Source organism: Myxine glutinosa, chromosome 4 (genome assembly GCF_964187855.1).
Source record: "Myxine glutinosa chromosome 4, kmMyxGlut1.1, whole genome shotgun sequence".
NCBI classification, from domain to species: Eukaryota; Metazoa; Chordata; class Myxini; order Myxiniformes; family Myxinidae; genus Myxine; species Myxine glutinosa.
The window spans coordinates 177,888,019-177,904,944 of NC_136264.1; the positions used below are offsets into that span (position 1 = coordinate 177,888,019).

At 43.6% G+C, this 16,926-nt stretch overlaps 1 protein-coding gene across 1 annotated transcript in view; it reads left to right on the forward strand.

Moving 5' to 3' along the window:
- LOC137425515 (cell adhesion molecule 3) overlaps positions 1 to 12,538 on the forward strand; it is a 54,091-nt gene extending 41,553 nt beyond the window's left edge. Inside the window, exon 10 of the mRNA XM_068114029.2 lies at positions 11,288 to 12,538. Coding sequence (XP_067970130.1) covers positions 11,288 to 11,394 — 107 coding nt within the window. The 3' untranslated portion in view covers positions 11,395 to 12,538. The remainder of the gene's footprint in view (positions 1 to 11,287) is intronic.
- Positions 12,539 to 16,926: the final 4,388 nt, after the last annotated feature.

Here is a 16,926-nt window from a genome sequence, read left to right on the forward strand (position 1 = left end):
TTTTCCCAATTTTTCCAATTTTCCAGTTTTTCCAAACACGATGGAATAATATTTACAGATTTTTTTTTTTTTTTTTTTTTTTTTTTTTTTTTGTATGCTGAATCGAGGCTCGTGAAAGAGCTAACATTTACTTCACAAACAAATCAACCAGACAAACAAAATACACAAAAAGAGGGAGCGGAAGACAAGATAATAATAATAATAATTCATTTATTTTGTATAGCGCTTTTCATGAAGCCCAAAGGCGCTTTGACAGAGTGCAAAACATAATGCATAAGATGGGGAGAGAAGAGGAAGCACACAAACACAACATCCGAGAGCAGGGAGATGTGTGGAAGGGAGAGGGCCCGGGGGGAGGAGGCATGGGAAGGGGGGGGGGGGGAGGGAGAAGTATAAAACACAAGGACACCAAGGACTTCCAGGACAGAAGTTGGTATTTCAAAAAAGTGGAATTGGGGTGAAATTAGCGGGGGTAGAAAAGATCAAGGTTTTGGATGGGGGAAAATAAGAGATGGTGGTGAACAGCTGTTTTAAAGACTTGGAGGGTGGAGTGGGATTGAAGAGAGTGAGGGAGTTTGTTCCAGAGGCAGGAGAAAAGAGGAATGAAGGAGTGAAGGTGAGCAGAGAGTCTTGATTTTGGCAGTTTAACCATAAGAGGGTTGCAGGCAGATCTTGTGCGACCTGTCGGAATATTTGCGGGACAGAGCCCAGAGAGAGCTGGGGGGGCAAGGCCAGAGAGGAGTCGGTAGAAGACGGAAAGACCACCAACCTGCCTGCGGTGAGTGAGTGAGAGGCCCTTGGAGTTAGCTTCATCGCGGCAGATTCCAATGATTCTGAATGCTTTGGTTTCAACAGCGTGAAGGCGAGCTAGGTGTGAGGCAGGAGCACCAGCCCAGAGGGGAGAGCAGTATTCCATTGAGCTGCGGATGAAAGCCTTGTATGTGGTGAGGTGAGCTCAGGTGTGCCAAGGAAGGACTTCGCACGACAGAGGATGCCCAGTCGGCGACTGGCTTTGGAGGCCAGATTTGAAATGTGGTTTTCCCAGGAAAGATCATGGCAGATAGTGAGACCCAAAAGCTTTAGTGACAGAACTTATTGGAGAGGATTATTCAGAAAGTGGATGGGAGGGTTGTCCAGTCGGTCTTTTCGGAGAGACATCGTAAGAGTGTGAGATTTGTCAGGATTGAAAGACATGTTCCACTTGTTTGCCCAGTCTGTGATTTTGTCAAGGTCTGCAGAGAGTGAGGAGGCTGCAGACTGCCGATATGAGGGATGAAGAATGGAGCGACAGAGAGTAGAGTCATCAGCAAAGAGATAGAGAGGATTTTCAAGAGAGTCAGAGAGATCATTGATGAAGACCAGAAAAAGCACAGGGCCCAGAACACTGCCTTGGGGAACTCCAGCCTGAACAGGAAGAGGAGATGAGAGAAACCCATTCAGGGCCACACGTTGACTACGACTAGAGAGGAAGTCCGCCAGCCATGCGTGGAGATTTCCATGGATACCAAAAGAGGAGAGTTTGGTGAGCAGAGCGGGGTGCCAGACCGTATCGAAGGCACGTGATATGTCAAGGGAGACTGCTCTAATTTCCTGTTTGGCATTGAGGACCTCCATCCATTGTTGAGAAAGCAGAAGCAGCATGTCCAGAGTGGAGTGTCCAGGTCTGAAACCAAATTGATGATCAGAGATCAAGCCATTGGAGAAGAGGAAAGATTTCATATCTGAAGCAATGATGGATTCCATGACTTTGCTGATAATTGGGAGAAGGCTGATTGGTCTGTAGTTGCTGGGATCTGTTTTTGCACCTTTTTGTGCAAAGCGGTGATGTTTGCAGATTTCCCAACAGATGGAAGATGACCTTGAGCAAAAGAGAGGGTGAAGAGAACAGAGAGAGGGAGTGAAAGAGCGGAAGAACATGATTTTAGGACCCGTGGGCTGATGCCGTCAGGTCCAGTTGCAGAATCAGAGTCGAGGGTTGACAGAAACTTTTCCACCTTGTCAGGAGGAAAGGACACAGAGTCCAGGAGCAGCTGGGTACGACTGGGTATGGTGGGTACAGAGAGGGATGGGTTTGGGACACAAGATTTAGAGGCAAACACAGAGTTGAGGCATTCAGCTTTTTCACGTGCGGAGTCAGCCGTGTGGCCATTTGAGGTGAGGGAGGGGATGGAGGGGGAACAAACACCAGAAACAGATTTGTCCAGACGCCACCAGGATTTGGAAGAGGGAGACAGATAAGAGAGTTCGGTCCTGAGAACGGAGAGATATTGTTTCCTGGCTCTCCTGAGGGTGGACACACACTTGTTTCGGGCTTTGTGAAAGGAAATGAGATTTTCTTCCGTTGGATTTGCTTTCCAGGAGACGAAAGCAAGTTGTTTCTGGGCAATAGCCTCACCACAAGATTCTGTGTACCATGGACGGGAGGAAGGGTATGACAACTGAAGACGAGATGGGATAAATCTGTGCATGAGAGAGAGCAATTTACTTTGGAAGAATTCCCAGGATGAGTTGATGTCAGAGGCGGTAGAGATGGGAGACCAGTCCAGATGATTGATGGCTGCTTGAAGACTGTGCCAGTTGGCCTGAGTGAAATGCCAGACTCGTCGACGCTGCGGAGGCTCTCTGAGAATGGTCAGAGAGATGTCCACTTTAACAAGCACATGATCAGAAGAGCCGATTGGAGCAGAAGAAGAGCAGCAGACATTTTCAGGGAAGTTAGTCATAACCAAGTCCAGAAGAGAAGATGGTCCGTTGACTGAGATCCGGGTCGGGAAATTGACAGATTGTGTCAGTCCCAGTGAGTCGCAGAAGTCCTTTGCTGAAGAGCCATGGCTGGTGAGAGAGGTACCCACCCCCAGCCAACTGGCATGGTGATAGTTGAAATCACCACATCTGAGGAAGAGAGAGTTGGGATGGGTAGATAGAAGTTGGTCCATATTATCAGACAGTGAGATGTAGATGGAGTCATCACTGTTTGGTGGACGGTACAACACACATATGAACAAAAGGTGGGAGTGAAGGGGAAGCCGTAGCCAAAGGTATTCCTGGGGGTGAGGTGGAGAGAGGGCAGTGCAGGGCGAGTGAGGAAGAGAGTTTTTTTTATAAAGATAGCAACCCCACCTCCAGGACGAGGCTCAGGTCTATCATACCGGAGGAGGGAGTAACCTGGGAAAGATACCAAGGAATCAGAGACATCATGAAGGAGGAATGTTTCTGTTAAGCAGATCACGTCTGGTTTGTCAGAAGCAACCTGTATGGAGAGATCAGTTAGGTTTGAGCGAAGGCCCCGGATGTTTGAGGTCCATACTGTTAAGGAAGAGGAAGGGGGAGCATCGGATACAGAACAGGGGGGGGAGCGGTAGGGTAAGATGTGGAAGAGGAGGAAGAGGTAGGGAGAGCTGTTGAAGGTGTGTCAGAGATTACAGAATAGCTTGGAGAAAGGGAAGAATGGGGCGGACAAAAGGTTTGATGGTGATTGGGTGAGGCGCAGTGAGGTGTTATTTGAGGAGGGGGAAGAGTGAGGGGGAAGGTTGAGGGAGATGAAGGTGAAAGTTGGAAGGGGGAAGAAGCGGGGAGGACGCTTTGAGGAGGAGGGGTGAGAGGGGAGTCTAGGAGGGGAGGAGTGAGGGAGAGTCTCGGAGGGGAGGGGTGTGGGGGAAGTTTAGGAGGGAAGGGGCAGGGGGGGGGGAGATTTGAAAGGGATGGGTGATGGGGAAGATTTTGGGGGGAGGAGCAAGGGGGAAGATTTAAAAGAGATGGGTGATGGGGATGATTTGGAGGGGAGGGGTGATGGGGAAGTTTTGAAGGGGAGGAGTGATGGGGAAGTTTTGGAGGGAAGGGGTGATGGGGAAGTTTTGGAGGGAAGGGGTGATGGGGAAGATTTGGAGGGGAGGGGTGAGATTGGATTTTGAAAAGTGTACGATTAATGGGAAACAAACATTTATTGCAAAATGAGTTTCTTGAGACATTCGAGTCAAAAATACGTTTGAGGACGCTGAAGGATGGTTGGAGTTCTGGAGAGTTTAGGGAATGAATGAAAGATGCACTGTAAGAGATGGAATTTTTTTTTGGAATGAATAGATTTGGTGAGCAAGTCGAAAGCATTCTTTTATAGAAGAAGAAGAAAAAGGTGTTATAGAATATGACAAAATGGAGTTCTTCAGGGGACAGATGAAACATTTTTTAACAACGTGATCAGGTGATCACGAACAACGTGGTGGAAGAACGAACGAACAAATAAGAACGCACAAACGGATAAGAACAGAGAAGGAATTTTTTTTTTTTTTTGAGATTTTAAAACAAGGAAGTATGGGTGAAAAGACCGTGAAAAAACAGAGACCGAAAGTAATTGCAGCGCGATCGAAGAACCGCTGAGACAAAAACAAAAGCCTCAAGCCAAGGTCTGACACGGTAGCCTACTAGTACTACACTAGGCCTCAGAATACACGATACGAAAAAACCGACGATTCTGTACACAAGTATGAAAAACCAACACCGAGAAACCTATTAAAGTCACCCCAATAGGTACATACACCGAAAGAAAGATACAGTTTCGACAAAAACACAAGTGTGAACAGTTACTTAACTTCGAAAGCGTGCGCACGGGGACAGCTTTGAAGAGACGTGACGACCAATCTTGCGCCAATGCAATCTTGCGCCAATATGAACAGTGATGTGGCTTTTATTGAAATCTTATTATAATAGAGCAAACGTATTTATTGTCATTATGTCGTTATGTTTATGTGCGACAAAAACATCTTCTTCTTCTTCAAATAAAATTAACAACCTCTTAATTAACCCTCTTAATTGCATTAAGACTGTTGAGACCCCTCAGACCTTTGATAACCCTTTAATTCCTCCAAGACCCTTTAGACCACCAAGACCCCTGAATACCCAAAATACCCTGAAAACCCCAAAGACCCCAAAGACCCCGAAGTCCCAAATACCTTGAAGCCACCAAAGACCCTTAAATACCCTGAATAACCAAAATACCCCAAAGACTCTTAAAGACCCGGAGGAAACAAAAGACCCTTAAGACAAAAAAGCCCCTGAAGACACCGAATAACCAAATGACCCCGAAGACCCAAAATACCCTTAAAGGCCCAGAGGATCCAAAAGACCCTGAAGACCCAAATGGCCCTGAAGACCCAAAACACCTTGAAGACCCAAAACACCTTGAAGACACAAAAGACCCAAAAGACACCAAAATGGTCAAAGATGCCTATCCCTCTGAAACGACGTGTGGTGAGGCGTGTGGAGTGCGCCGAGTCACACTAGTTCTTTTAATTTTACCTTTAATTTGATTTATCTTTCCTTCCTTACTTAGAGATTTCCCCACGGAGTGCACAGGCATGACTGTGGAAGCCTTGCTGTCGATCCTGCTGGTTAATTATTTTCATGTTCTCAATTTCCGCTGGTTAATTATTTTTGTTTTACTCAATCAAGGTACACTTTGGTCACATTCCTTAATGTTTTTTTCACCCAATATAATTGTTGGAACAATAGAAAAAGTTAAGTTTAATGCTTAAGCAATGTGGATAAGGAGGAAGGACAGCCTTGCTGAAAGCTGAGTGAAAGATATACACTTAGTTATAAGAATCGCTAATGTGTTAACTGTCAGATTTCACTCCAGATTTCAATACTTATATAGTGAACAGGATCTGATTCTAAAATCCGAATCCAGATTTTGATAATATGCTTTAATTATTTCATGAGAGTAGATTGTGTTTCCAAGGCAAGGCACATTTTAATAGGCCGAAACAAAATGGCGGCTTAAGAACCCAGGGATGTTACAGTGGGTTGATCAAGATGGCAGACCGCCATTTTGGTAAGGCTTTTTGGGGTTTTTGGTTATGAGCACCCCATTAATCAACTTCAGAAAGGCTGTTTTAACACACTCAAACACCCAGTTTTCATTCATACAATCCTTCAGAGGTCGAGAAGTATGTATGCAAAGTTTGGGGCCGCTAGGTTTCCTGGTTTTAAGTTATGGAGGAGACGGACACACACACACACTACACTGCCTTTTATTATTATAGATAAACCCTCTCCAAAGGGGACAGCTTTTTCCCACAGTGCACCGCCCTCTACTGACACTCGGCCAGGATGACAGGTTTAACAGACCCGATCGGCTCTGGAACATGCTATGTTGGTCATGAGATAGCTCTTTCACGAGCCTCGATTCTGTATACAAAAAAATGTGGCCTCTGAGGATTTGGCTGTGAGTGCTTTTCACCCATTTTGTTAAAACATTACAATTCTTTGGTGAATTGTGAAGTTTCCTTTGTGTGCAGGGTGTATGGTGAATCATGAAGTTTCCTTTGTGTGTGAAACTTCATTACAAATTCAATAGGAATGCCAAACTACCCTGCGGAGCTAAAATCTGCTAGCCACTCTTCCATATCTTTCCTACATGCCTTTTACAATCATGTTTACACTTTATTGCAGTATTTATTTATAAACACTGGCTACTCGATTTAAATGTGGGTTGACCAAACATTGCAGGAGCATGCTAGGAGAAACCTGTTTGGGCAGCCTGGAACTCTTGTTTTCGCTCTCGGGTTTCCAGAGTGAAGCTCGGATCCTTTTCAGAGCCTACATTCTTTTTCAGAGAAGTGGCAGCCCACTTGCTGCAAACTCACACACTAATATTGAGCGACACTATAACCTGTCATTAACAACCACCATTATTCCACCATGTCGGGTTTGCCAGGGAAGGTTTTTGGCCCAGGTCTTTCACAAACAGGCTGGCCCAGCATGATGTAGGTTAGGGCATGAACTTGTAATTTGTTCCATGTACCGGCGATAGCTCGCATACTCTTTACGAAGGACACCGTGGGATCTTTAACGTTCACCAACGAATGCTGGCAGACAGGATGCCCAGTTTAACATCTGTCCGAGGGATGGTACACACACGGACGTCTCATCCTGCTTGCGAAACACCAGGATGGCAGTTTAGAGCTGGGTCGGAATTCAAACCCAGGCTAGACAGCTCAGAGGTGAGAATGTTGAGCAACAATATAGAACAGAAATGACACAACAAAATGTATAATTAAGAATGGGAAAGAATTTCTTCTTAGCGCAGCCCTCGCACACATATATCATGTTAGTACTTCATTTACTTTTGTCACTCTAAATTACATAAAACAATTATTTTCTTTTCAATATCAAACGGTTTTGTGTTCTTGATTCCGTCCTTAATTATTCATGATCAAAAATGTTGCTTTTAAATACAAAAGGCTCATTTGAGAGCATCATTCAGATTAAAACTGACTGGCTGTAGGTGGCATGTGCACTTCCTGGACCACCAGTGTGAAAAACAAATGGGCAAAATCGTAAAGAGGTAAAAAGCAGGTATCAACTAGAGTAGCACTCGGTACAAAATCGAATTGGCTTGTTCAACTAACCAACTCATCCACCAAGTTTTGTCATAACACATCCATAACTTTAATATTTTTTTTGTATACAAGATCGAGGCTCGTGTAAGAGCGAACATGCTATATGATTTTTGAGATATCATGTTATATATAATTTTTGGCTCGATTTTGGCTCAAATCGCGGTCGATCGCTGAATTAACGCCAGGGGGGTTGACTCAGCCTGTCATCCTTCCGAGGTCGGCAAATTGAGTACCAGTTCACTGGTAATTCCCTGCTTGTCGTTAAAGGCGGCAAAAAGGGTTGGCGTCAGGAAGGGCATCCGGCCGTAAAACATTGCTTCAAAAAGGGGATCAAAAAACAACAACAACCACGGTTCCCGAAAAAGGCCAACCCCCGCTTGCGGGGAAAAATGGCCTCTAAAGGTGGTTTTTTTATGTTATATATAATTTTTGGCCCCATCTCTCAATGGTGAAGAATCACTTCAAAAAAATTTGTACTTGGAACCGGATCCGGAACTTCACCAAAAACTAATAAATTTGTCCTTGTCACACACTCGACCTGTACACCAAGTTTCGTCCGATTCCGGCAAAAACCTGAGATATCGTGCTGTACTGTATATCGGTTTTAGCCCCATTACTCAAAAGTGAAGAATCCCTTAAAAATTCTCAGATCCAGATCCACGTCTCCACCAAAATGTAATCATTTCGTTCTTGTCACACACCCAACCTGTCCAAGTTTTGTCTGAATCTGTCCATAACCTTTTGAGATATCAACTCACAAACAGACAAACTAACATAGACTAACAGGGATTAAAACATAACCTTCGGTGGTGGAGCGAAAAGGAAAGCAGCAGGAGAGAGAGAGAAAAAAGAAAAGATGTCAGATGGATTAGAGGCAGCAGTAAATGGAGAGGATTAAATGTTTACGTTCGGAGGTTGAGAAATGTGAATTCGTTTGGGAAGGTTTAAAACCGCTCCAACGGACGTGTTGAAGCAGACATTAGGAGGGCGTGGAACTAGGCGGTCGTGCACAGTAGACAGCCTGGTCCCAGCATGATTTGCCAAGCTCTCCGCTGGGATAAAAACCCCTCGGGGGAAATTCCAGGCGTATTAGTGCAGCAAAATCCACGTCGATGCGGTGTCGCCGTCAACACAATCGTTGAAATGGCTGACTCTCACTGGAGAGCACGGTTTGTGCTTTTTACCCCCGCCACCAAAGGTGGACGGAGGTCAAGTTTTCACCCCTGTCTATTTCTCTGTCCGTTTGTGAACAAAATATCTCAAGAAGTTGTGGACGGATTCGGACGAAATTTGGCAGAGATATAGCGTATGTGACAAGGACGAAATGATTAGATTTTGGTCAAGATCCGAATCCGGCTACTAGAATTTTTAAAGTTATTCTTCACCATTGATTGATATGGCCAACCAGGTGGAGGTTTGGTCGCTACTGAGTGTCGTTCTGTATTTCATCTTCATAATCCTCCCTTTGCACCGCTCTATGGTTATGTGGCCAGATAAACGACTTTAAAAGTACGATTTTATATACAAGATCGAGGCTCATGAAAGAATGTGGTGACATGTGGTAAAAAGGCAGTGTACTGTTCATGGATGGACAAAATGAGCACGAACAGGAAAGAAGGACACAGAGGAGAGAACGGGAGGAAACACAGTAGCTTGTACTCGAGTCCATTGGGTTATGAAGAGTTAATTGGGGTGTAAAATGTGGGTAGGAATGAGTGGTGACACGAGATGGTGGTACACCACCTGCATGAAGTACTGAATTGAAGAGTGCGGTTGAAAAGTCCCCGGCCGGTGGTTCCTTTACAGACGGGAGAAAAGAGTGCAGAAGGGCGATTCGTAAGTTTCCTTTTTCCTGGAGGGCAGGACTCAAAATGTTTCGGAGTGTTTAAGGAGGTGAAAATGGATGAGAGAAGGAAGGAAGTGGACCAAGTAGAAGAGGAGACGAGCAGAAGATGGGGCAGTAGTATCACATCATGGGGAGTTTTTAAAAGCTTTGTTGTGAGAAAGAATAAAGGGAATTTTTTAAAATACAAACAAAGAAGGAGATGAAAGGACGACGACACAAGAAAAGGTCGAATGGATGAGAAGAGGATTGAAAGTGGATCAGGAACAGGAGATCAGTCGATTATGGTGTTTGCTGATGGAACGGAACCAAAGAATAGACTGTAACATGTTCTCAAGGCCACTGACGTGACTATGCTGAGAGATTAGCAAACATTTGGCTGCAACATTGTTGAGATAAATGAAAGTTTTGATTAAATACATTTTGAGCCTGAGAATCGTGGGAGAAAAGAACACCAGCCCAGAGAGGGAAGGCATGCACTCCATTGTTACAAATGCTTTGTACGTGGTGAGAATTTGTTTGCATCGGTGTAAATAATTGGGCAACAGGAGTGGCAAAGGATGCCTCGCCAACATTTAGTGTGAGAATGCAAGTTTTGTGATTTGGGGAGCCTCAGAGGGCAGAGTTGATGGTCGACAGTTGGAGAAGCGGAGGCTGTGACTCGGTCATCTTCATTGCGCTCGGTATGCCGAAGGTGGTCATCGGTTGATTTTTCCATCGGATGTAGAGATCATTTTACGTGGATGCTGCCATACGAGGAGCCGGAGTGGCATCAAACCCCGGAACACACTGGCATTACATGAAGGCGTTAAAAGTAGTCACCAATTGATGACTCCGCTTCCTTGTGTACCATTACTACGTACGACTAGTACTGTCCTTGTCACTTGTGGTCGAGTGATGAGGATGCTAGGTTAATGCCCCACAAGCTTTGGGTTCAAATCTGGCAGAAGGTAATAATGTTAAGGATTTGGATTCGAAGCTTCTAGAACATTGGAGTCATCAGAAGGAACCTGAATGAGCAAAGATGGAGTCATCAGGTGGAACCTGAATAGGATTCGGATTTCAGCTGCTACTCCTCTACCCTCAAACCCATCCAGGTGCAGGAAAGTGAACACTTCAAATTTTTTTAAAATAAGAATTCACTTCTCTTTGGACAGATGGATCAAGACAGAGAAATTTAGAGTGAAAAAGAGGAAAGTGACCAAAAGGAAATTAAAAGCAAGAATTGGAAGAAATAAAGAGAAATTTGAAAAAGCTGATTCAGAAGAATAATCCTGATGCTTTTGTAACTAGAACGACACTCGGTAATGCGCACACCTCCGCCAAGGTGAATAGTTTACATTTAGTATCCACTGATATGCCGGATCTGCATCCAGACCTGAACCAAATTCTAATCGGCTTGTTCTTGTCACCTGCCCAAATCATCCACCTGGTCTCGTCACAATCCGTCTCCAACTCTAGGAAATATCATGCCATACATCATTTTCAACGTCGTAGTAATGTGACTGCCCCACTTGGTCAGGTTGTGCATGTGACGTTAGTCCACACCATTGTGCTTTGCTCTTCTTCATGCATTGGTAAATTTTCCACCACTCAAACCAATGATTCCTTGTGACGATTGACTCAAGTTACCTGCAGTTCTCAGGTTTTTTTTTTAATTCGACTAAAAAACAAAGTACTGTACTCTGAATGAATCAATGTTTTTATGGCCGGATGCCCTTCCTGATGCCAACCCTTAGTCGCCTCTTACGATGCGCAGGGATACGGTGTACCTATTCTAGACCGGGGTACACACCGGGATCATTCATCCCAGCAAGCTGGTACTCAATTTGCCGACCTCGGAAGGATGACAGGCTGAGTCAACCCCCCTGGCGTTAATTCAGCGATCGACCGGGATTCGAACCCAGAATCCTAGGATCCCAAGCCGGCACCCTAACCGCTAAGCCAACACCAGGGCTAAAGTACTGTACTCTAATGGTAGTTAAATGAATTATATAGTGTAATATTGAATACATAATCAATTACTCCCTTTGTGTCCTTGCCTCAGGTTCCTATGTAACTCACGAAGGCAGAGTTGCTCCGTTTGACTCAGAAGTGGAAATGTTAACACCAAACGGCGCAGCAACACATGACGGCAAGGAATTCTTCATGTGAAGTATGAGCCTCGGACCCACTTGGTGTTGATCTGCTGAATCATTGTTTCAAAATGATGGGTCTTCAATCTATTTATTTTCTTCCCTTCTTAATTCATTCTTTGTCTTGCATTCTCTCTGAATGAGCGTTAAGAAAAAGAAGAAACTTTGACATAAAACCTGCCGGAAGAGCGGCAGGAGCAGCGCTGTAGATTCTGCAGTCATAAGGCAGAGCTCGGCATTCTGGAGGTAAAGACTTGTACCTCCAACTTAACACTGATTTCGGACTTGGACAAGTCCAACGGTATGTTTCGGAAGCTTTGTGCATAAGAGGCACATTCCAAAACGCATTTAGTATATTAATTTCAAACATAATATATTTCTTTCGATTTAAGATGTTGAACCGGTATCGCGTTATCGAGCCACCTTCAGCCTGCGGACACAACACCTGCGTCTTAGAGCACAACACCTGCGTGTTAGAGCACAACGACTGTGCGATACTGATTAGATGCGGACGGGGCACCTTATTAGGGCCTGTACTTAAGATATGATTGGAAGAGCGATTGCTTTAATCGTAGCATGGGTTCAAGTTATTAGAAGATGCTGCTTTACATGTTTTGCAGTGAAGCCTTTTACGTAAAAACAGAGAAATGCAATGACCGATAATGTAGATAGGTCCGAATGAGGTGGCAATATGGTACGAAAACTATGTCGAAGGTAGACGAACAAAGATATGCAACAAACTGATAAATGTCATACTTGAAGTAACGAGTACATATTCCGTCCTTGTTCTGTTGAAAATGTTCTGGACTTGAAGTCTGATTCATAAACTCATGACTGGGATGTGACTTCATCGCAGATCAGGAAAATGATTCTTTCTCTTCTTTTTTTTTCCTATGAATTTTATCAACACTCTGTTGTTATTTGGAGTTCATTTCGACAAAGGAAGCTCCAATGTTTTATTCTAAGGCTGAGGTGCTGAGATGTTAGATAGCTAGGATGTTAGTAAAGTGTGGACACTGTCAATGATGCCTGTTTTTGGAGATGATGCTTTAAGTCTTAGGTCGGGGTTCTTAGAGCTTCAAAAGATTAATGCACATTTTGCCTGCTGTGCTGTTTCGAAAGGTCATCTTTTTTCCATTCATTTTATAAAAAGAAGAAATGTTTTTGACTGTCTCTTTTTTTTTATTCCCCCATCCCCTTCCACAAAGTCGAGGCTCATGGAAGAGCGACGTGACAAAGGAACGCACCGACAACAAGCAGGGGAATGAATGAATCTGAATCGAAGAAGGAAAACAAAACAAAAGCAAATAGAACGGTTCTCAGTAGAGAGCATACCTCTGCCAGGTGAACAGTTTACGTTTTGTATCCCAGAGTAGACCAGAAAATCACAATACAGAATCACATTTAATCAAAATCATCCGCCCACAACTTTTTGAGATATCCTGCTTTGTATCGTTTTTGGCCCTGTATCCCAATGGTGAAGAATCGCTTAAAAGATTCTACTAGCCGGATCCGGATCTTCACCAAAATTTAATCGATTCTTCCTTGTCACACACACAATCTGTCCACCAAGTTTCGTCCAACTCCATCCATAACTTTTGGAGATATCCTGCTATGTATCGTCTTTGGCCCTATCTCCCAATGGTGAAGAATCCCATAGAAAAATCTACTAGCCGAATCCGGATCTTCACCAAAATCTAATAATTTCGTCCTTGTCACATACGCTACCTCTCTGCCAAATTCCGTCCGAATCCGTCCACAACTCTTTGAGAGACCTTGTTCACAAACAAACAGACAGACAGACAGACAAACAGGGGTGAAACATAACGTCCATCCACCTTTGGTAGCGGAGGCAACAAGAGCAAGCGGTCCAGATATGCACACAAACACAGAACGAAAGCACAAGTAAAGACGCTCAAGACGTGTAAACACATCACATCAACAAATTAACACCAACAAGTAACGACTGTTAACCGGACACCTTCAGATTTCGAAGACAGCCTCTCAGAAGAGAAGATGTCTCTTATTAATCCTTGTGCTCAAAATGTAATTAGAGATGATTTCAAAAAGTACTTTGAAGGACAAACTGATAAATGATTGAAGAGTTTATTTGAAAAATATCATCAACAATCCAAAGGCTTTGAGAATCATTCTTTTCTATTCCTCCTTGGTTCTTGACATTGGGGCTGGCAGGATGGTTGGAGGTGTACGCACGTTGGTCTCTGAGGTGTCTCACCTCGGTTGGAATCTTGGCACAGCTATAAACTGTCATCCTGGTGTTTCACAGGCAGGGTCTTCGCCTTGTTTTCCTGTCCTCGTCAGGTTGCACCCCCAGCCCTTTTTCCGCAGGCCTGTATCACTTCCAAGCCGACGTTTGCACAGTCCCTCGGATGGACGTTAAACCGGGTGTTCCTCTGTCAGCATTAGTTGGTGAACGTTAAAATACCCCATGGTGTATTTTACAATGAGGAGGCGAGTTATCACCATCACCCTGGCTAAGTTACAAATTCCTGCCTGGAATGTGGTTAGCAGGTGGTTTGGGTTGGAGGTTTCTTGACATCAGGTTACACTGCTCGCTATCTGCCCTCTGAGCAGCAGCTTCGGCACTGGAAACACACATGACGAGGTGGTTTGCACGTTACATGTCAACGGCCTTATTCGGATACGAGGAGCCAACAATTCTATAATTCTTGATTTGATCTCCAGTTGTGATTGTTTTTAAAGGTCATGATGTCATTTTAGAAACTGCAAATAACAGGGTTTGAATATATGGTCCTCTTAAACTTTCTCACAAGAACCTTTGAAGAACACTTTGGTTGCATTATTTGAGGCTCTTGCGAAGATTGAAAACAAACTGTACAATCCCCCAGGATCATAATATCCCCTCTCCCACCCAACCCCTAACCCCAAATTTCCAGTTTTTCCTCCTGAGAGTTTGTATTCCACGAGCCTTGACTTTGTATACACAATAAACTAGAACGGCACTCGGTAGATTGCATACCTCCACCAGGCTGAACAGTTTACGTTTTGTATCCCACTGATAGGCCGGATCTGGATTCGGACCTGAACCAAAATCGAATCGGCTTGTTCTTGTCACTTTACCAACTCGTCAATCAAGTTTATTCATAACTCGTCCATACCTTTTTGAAATATCATGTTATACATCGCTTTTCGCCCTATCTCCCAATGGTGAAGAATCGCTTAAAAATTAAATAATTCTCATATCCGAATCCATATTCAGATCTTCACCAAAATCAAATCTATTTGTCCTTGTCAGACATCCAACGTGTTCACCAAGTTTCATCCAAATCCATCCACACCTTTTTGAGATATCCTGCTATATCTTGGTTTTAGCCCTATCTCTCAATGGTGAAGAATCACTTAAAAATTAAATAATTCTCATATCCGAATCCATATTCAGATCTTCACCAAAATCAAATCTATTTGTCCTTGTCAGACATCCAACGTGTCCACCAAGTCTCTTCCAGATCCGTCCACAACTTTTTGAGATATCTTGCTATGTATCGATTTTGGCCCTATCTCCCAATGGTGAAGAATCACTTTAAAAATTCTTGTAGCCGGATCCGAATCCGGATCTTCACCAAAATTGAATCATTTCTTCCTTGTCACAATCGCTACCTCTCTGCCAAATTTCGTCCGAATTCGTCGACAACGTTCTGAGATATCTTGTTCACAAACAGACAATCAGACGGCCAGACAGGGGTGAAACATAACCTCCATTCACCTTCGGTGGTGCAGGTAAAAATGTCCAGTCTCGTGTTTCAGCTCCTCGTGCACAGCATCTGGTTTCAATAAATTTTCAGGATCGATTAATCCATTTCTGGCATATTCCCTATCCTCAAATGACGGCCATATTGAAATTCAAGATGGCCGATATGCAAAATTCTATAATTTTTGATACCTTTGTTTCTATCTGACATGGAAACATGAAATTTGTATTTGAAAACATATTTTTAGGGTCAATTAACCTAAATATGTTGTAACCACATCATAAACAAATGATAGCGGTGTAGAATTTCAAGATGGCTGCCGTAAAAACACGTTTCAGGAACGTGATCTCACGGTCTCGTCTGGGTCGAGGAATCCATATTTGCGTCATGTATGACTAATAGTCAGATTCACTATGTTTTTTCGTTCAAAATTTTGGTAGATTAGCAAAACTATACATTTTTGGAATATTCAGAGCATGAGGAATCCAAAAATTAATGTTTACATTTGCGTAGACACCTTTGCGAAAATGACACTCAGGACAGTGATGAAGATCTGTAAAAGCATATTCCTGAACGGTATAGACCTCGTAGATCCTGTGTATAGGACTTATAATTCAAACTGATACTAACAAGGCTGCTTTCTTGCTTTATAAACCCATACCTATAACTTCAAAGGACTTGCAATATCATGTATTGTGTAATCAGTTATATCACAAATATAAAGACAATGGTTTTCAATTACCTTTGTTTGTTGCTTTTCTATAATCCTGAGCACTATTTTGAGGCCTTTATTGGATTCCTTGACCCAGAAAACATAGGATTAGCATATTTAATTAAGTTTCTAGGTTGACTAGAAGCCGAGATCGCGCAAAATATGTATTTTATGGCGGCCATTTTGAAAATCCAAAATGGCGGCCATGCAGGTGTCTGTGCAAATGCCAACATTGATTTTCGGATTCTCCATGCTCTGATGATTCCAAAAATGTACAGGTTTGCTAATCCCAAAATTTTGAACGAAATTATATTTGTTAACATCGTGAACCGGACTATAACGTGGATGCATATATTATGTTTCTACTTTAGTCACATTTTACACATCTATTTTCTCAGCCATAACGGTAGTGCCAATGCACATATTTATGAAAAAGATATCAATGGACGACGCAAATTGCTTACACACAGATTCATATATTTAATCTAGGATTGTTGGGCTATTCCATTAAAAATGTCCAGGGATTACAGCCAAGAATATTTTTCAGACCCCCCCCCCCTCCCCCCGACTGATCCCATCCCCCCTCTTCCCCCACTGACCCCCTTCTCCATTTTTAATGGGAAAGCCCTTACTCATATACTGTATGCATTATCAAGGTTAGTGACTGTTCCGTCATACAACATGCATAGTACCACTTCCATATTCCATGGAAAAGCACATGTTCAAGTACCAGTCATTGTCACCCACGTCACACAGTAAAACTACCATAAGTCGCCACGTTCTCCCATACAGTAGCTCGGTGCTCCATGGACTTTCACGTGTTGGGAATTGCATTAATGGAATGGCAGTTCCATGAAATGCTGTGGGCTGTCCTTGCACTGGGATTGGGATCAACGTTGTCAACTGCACCACAAGCGAACACGCCACTTCTGAGCTGCGGACATACAACCTGTTCCGCGTGGTCCTGGGCACAGGCAGAGTTTGCCGAATAAGTGGAGATGCTCATTAACCTGTCATATGATACACACAGGTGAAGGTTAAACAGGTTGTCGGTAAGTTCCCTTTTCCTGCTTTTGGCATGAATGAGCATGCTGAGGTTTCCATGGGA